Raw genomic sequence first — 4283 nt, 5'->3', positions numbered from 1 at the left:
AGTTGTTTTTTAAATTTTCTAATCATGACGTCATGCCATCCCAAATCTATGGCAGATTTTTTACATCCCAAATTTATGGTAAATTTTGTAAATTCCACATGTATGGCGGATTTTGTTAATATAAGATTTATTGCAAATGTTGTGCAAACGGAAATTAATGCAGTACCTTTACACGATCAATGACTTGTAAATAGATTACATCAAAAGAGAGTGTATAAACTAGTGAAATGAACGTACTTGTATTTTTGTATATCTGATAAGTTAAGCCTTTATTTTCATAGTTAGTTTTTATGTTGTACTGTAGTGTAAGATTGGATCTCGCTAACATGTTTAACCCCGCCACATTATGTATGTACATGACTGTCCCAAGTTAGGAGCCTTTAGTTAGGTGTTTGCCGTTTGTTTATGTGTTACATATTTCTTTGTCTTTTTTTATATAAACAAGGCCGTGATTTTTTTTTTTTAAATTGTTTTACATTTTTATTTTTCGGGCCTTTAATAGCGGACTATGGGGTATTGGCTTTGCTCATTGTTTAAGTCCGTACAGTTACCTATAGATTCTAATTTCTGTGTAATGTTGGTCTCTGGTGGAGAGTTGTTTCATTGGCAATTACACCACTTCTTCCATTTTTGTATGCTTAGTCTAACTTTTCAGTATGGGCATTATTTTTTGTTGAAGGCGAAACGGTGATCACCTATAGTTGTTTAAAAAACAGTATTGGTCTTTTTTCGTGATTTTTCTGCGTGACCTATAGTTGTTGATGTGGTCTCTTTTGGACACTTGTGTCATTGGCAATCATTCCACATCTTCTTTTTTTTTTTATAGTATCCACATTTTATTACCGGTAAAATTGAAAAAGCCTGAGAAAGACTTCATGATCTTGAAATAATGTGTCCAGTAAATATAAGCATTTTATACTCTTTGAATTGTCATGTTTAACCGATACATTTAACCGAATAGTAAGTCATTAAACAACAAGAAAGCAGACTCTGTTTGTACAAAAAAATAAACACTTTGACTCTTTACATGATATTTATTTCCAGCTGATCACATTTTTCTAATTTGATTGCGATTTAAATCAAATTTGTATCCTGTAATTTGATCTGTCACTCTATACACTTTTCCAGCAGTAGAAGCTGAAATTGAGTCTATGACCCCTTTCCTAAAATATCCGGAACTAAAAACTGCGGTGCCTTTATTCATCGCAGGATTTGGCCTGTACATCACATGTTGTCCCTCTTCCGGATAGTAGGCAATGTCTTCCCTCAAACCATCGGAAAACTGCTCTAGTGGAAAAGCTGACAGAGTTTCCCGGTGAATTTGTCTATAGAAATCTGAGTCCCGTGTTAAATACCGGTAACTGTTTTTGATTCACATTCTATAAGAAAATATAGTCCTTAAGTATAAACAAAAAGTATATGTTGCCTGAGTCCCATCAAATTTAAATAAATAAAAGTAAATCTGAATATATATATTAAGAAGATGTTGTATGAGTGACAATGAGGCAACTCTCCATCAATGTCACAATTTGCAAAAAATAAACTTTTATAAATTTACGGGTTTTCACCTAACAGCAAGCTATAAAGGGCCCCAACAAATTACTAGTGTAAAACCATAATTCAACGACAAAAAACAACGCCGTTTAATGATTTATAGGTTTAAAAAATCCATGCAAAGTGAAGCAGTTTAAAAAAGTTAATATACTAGTAGTAACCTTACAAAACAAAATCATCTTTGACATCATCATTTCAATGATTTAGCATTATTAAAAGTTTAATACATGTAAATGTAAACGTGCAGTCGCAACATTTTTAAAATTTTCTATCAAAGGCATACATTTTAATGATACAAGAATAACATTTTAAAAAGCACATCATACAGTTACAAGCCTATTCTATACAACAGCAAAATAAGCAACAAACTACTAAGGAACAAAGTGAAAAATGTAGTACATTTAAGAAAAAATCAAACAAATTAATCACATACCTGTTGATGAACTGGTAAATTTTCTTTATTTTGCTCATTATAAAACTTTCTCTGATACATTTGTTTGTAGTATGGACTAACATTTTCCTAAAAAAAAACACATATTATTTCGTGTTCTTTTGTTCACAATTTATTACTTCATATTTCTAAACAAATAATACATAAATACACATGTAAAAACATTCGTCTAATCCGTACGGCAACTCATACCACAATATGTGTTTTTCTATTTAAAAAAAACAAAACATACTATTTAAATCTAATGTGTTATTTTTGTCCTACTTTTTTTGGGCGTGTGTTGGAAATTATAAACAAAGTAATGCACCAGGCTTAACATACATACTTGCAAAACAGCAGTTTGTGAAAATGATGGTTCGGGCACTACAAAATCATCTTCATGTGTACAATCTGGTGGTAAATTGCCATTTTCTTCATTTACGCCATCGTCTAGAATGTTCATCGCCTCTGCAAAATAAAAACAAAAAATAATTAAAAAATATGAAATTCTAGCTTAAATATAGCTAGGCATGTGTTAAATTTGAATTGATTTTTATTACATGTAAAACAAGTAATTGTATTTATTTTTAACAAATAAATTTATAAATTAAATTTTATATGTTAAACTTTATAAGTTTATTAATTAATGATTGATTGTTTGTTGTCGCTTAAACGTCAAATACTTCATGCATGTACAGGACGATAGTTTAAAGTAAAAAGTTATTCGTATGTTTTTAAAACTAACCATGTAAAGTGAGTTCTTCTTCATTATGATGTGTACTGGCGATTTGGTTTCCATATGAAGCCTCAGTTAAGGATGAGTGTCGTATATCAATAATTTCTTCTGGGAGTTCTTCCTCTGACTCATGTTCATCAACATCTAACTCGGCATGCTTTAAAAAGTCTCGTTCTTCTTTAGTAAGAGAGGCATAAGGTACCTGTAAATACAAAGGTGAGTTGAAAAGTAAATGCTGTTTTTATAGTAAGTAAGAATTTTCAATTTCTGTAATATGAAAAACAAAGAAATCTATATGACTATAATGTAAAAAAAAAAAACTACCTCAATTGCTAGAAAACTGACATGAATAATAACGTAAAAAAATGTCCGTAAAACACGTCTCAGGATAGTTTATTTACACAAACTAGAATGCATATTCTTACAACTTATAAACGGGACATGGCACGGTAATATTAACAAAGCCTACGGCTAAATATATTACATTTGCAAACTAAGGCGCTAAAGTGCACATAACACAATCTATAATACTTGAATGCGCATTAACACAGCCAACAGCCAAAGACGGTAAATTGAAAGCCTACGGTTCCAGACGGTACATTAACTATACGGCTAATTGATATAGCCTACTGTAGTAGCCAGTTCATTAACATTAACTACGGTCTTATACAATTTAATAACACAGAATAGCCATAAAATAATAATAAAAATTACTTCTATAAATGACATAATTGCTAAAAACATTCGGTATAACACAAAGACAAACTATTCAATTAATTTTTAATTTCCAAAATAATAATTTGAATACAATAAACAAAGTAAAGTAAATACCTGATCATCAAGCGGCACAGCAAAATTTGGTCTAGTAAAAAACAGCTGGTATGGAGTCTTTGGACGTGTGGCCTTGTTTAGTCTGTTATTATATGCATAATAAAACTCAGGAAGTTGATCGGACCAGTTTGAACGTTCTGACATTTTGATTCTGAAATACTCAGTCAGTGTACGATTAAAACGCTCCACTCTGCCCTGACTTTGAGGATGGTATGGTCTACCATGCATTTGGACTGTGTCAAAATACAACTCCTTTCAGATTCGAATTTCGGAATTCTTTTCCATTGTCTGACTGTAAAATGCGTGGAGCTTCATATAAATAAATGTAACTAAGTACCACTTTGCTTATTTCAGTAGCACTTTTAGTTTTACATGCTTGACCAAATGCAAATCTTGAAAAACAATCAACAATGTTACATATGTATTGAAATCCTTTATGAGGTGGCATCTTCTTCATGCAGATCAATTTGCCATCTTGAATTTGGATAAGTTGCTGGTATAGGGCGTCTTGTCCTTTCTGTTTTGGGTAAAGATATAACACTTTTACATTGATTACAATCCACATAAAAATCGAATAATAGCTTCACGTTTTCCCTTACAACTGGGAAAACAAATCTTCTTATAGACTCATTAATACTGTGCGATTTTCTGTGATCTAATGCATGATTTTTTTTTTTAACTAAGCTAACTAAATCCTCCTTTAAAAGAAATTTCCTATGAGGAGTAGCCAAG

At 31.3% G+C, this 4283-nt stretch overlaps 1 protein-coding gene across 1 annotated transcript; it reads right to left on the bottom strand.

Annotated features, from left to right (window-relative positions):
- Positions 1-844: 844 nt before the first annotated feature.
- LOC134694957 (uncharacterized) lies at positions 845-3788 on the bottom strand. Its single transcript, XM_063556078.1, has 5 exons — positions 3552-3788; positions 2730-2922; positions 2331-2452; positions 1988-2074; positions 845-1379 (listed from the first exon to the last, which is right to left on the bottom strand). Exons 1-5 carry the CDS (start codon positions 3777-3779, stop codon positions 1326-1328), a joined length of 684 nt encoding a protein of 227 aa, XP_063412148.1. The 5' UTR covers positions 3780-3788; the 3' UTR covers positions 845-1325.
- Between the last annotated feature and the right edge of the window lie 495 nt (positions 3789-4283).

The sequence above is a fragment of the Mytilus trossulus genome, chromosome 13 (assembly GCF_036588685.1).
Source record: "Mytilus trossulus isolate FHL-02 chromosome 13, PNRI_Mtr1.1.1.hap1, whole genome shotgun sequence".
NCBI classification, from domain to species: Eukaryota; Metazoa; Mollusca; class Bivalvia; order Mytilida; family Mytilidae; genus Mytilus; species Mytilus trossulus.
Note: the sequence above shows the minus strand (reverse complement) of the source record. Positions and strands in the feature narration are given on the sequence as shown.

What these genes read in the sequence shown, in the direction of transcription:
- LOC134694957 (XM_063556078.1), bottom strand. Translation starts at nt 3,779, where the DNA reads ATGCATGGTAGACCATACCATCCTCAAAGTCAGGGCAGAGTGGAGCGT. An exon ending in CTGTGCCGCTTGATGATCAG is followed by an intron (nt 2,923 to 3,551) that starts GTATTTACTTTA and finishes TTGTATTTACAG; the next exon opens with GTACCTTATGCCTCTCTTAC. An exon ending in ATTTACCAGTTCATCAACAG is followed by an intron (nt 1,380 to 1,987) that starts GTATGTGATTAA and finishes ATTTTCTTATAG; the next exon opens with AATGTGAATCAAAAACAGTT.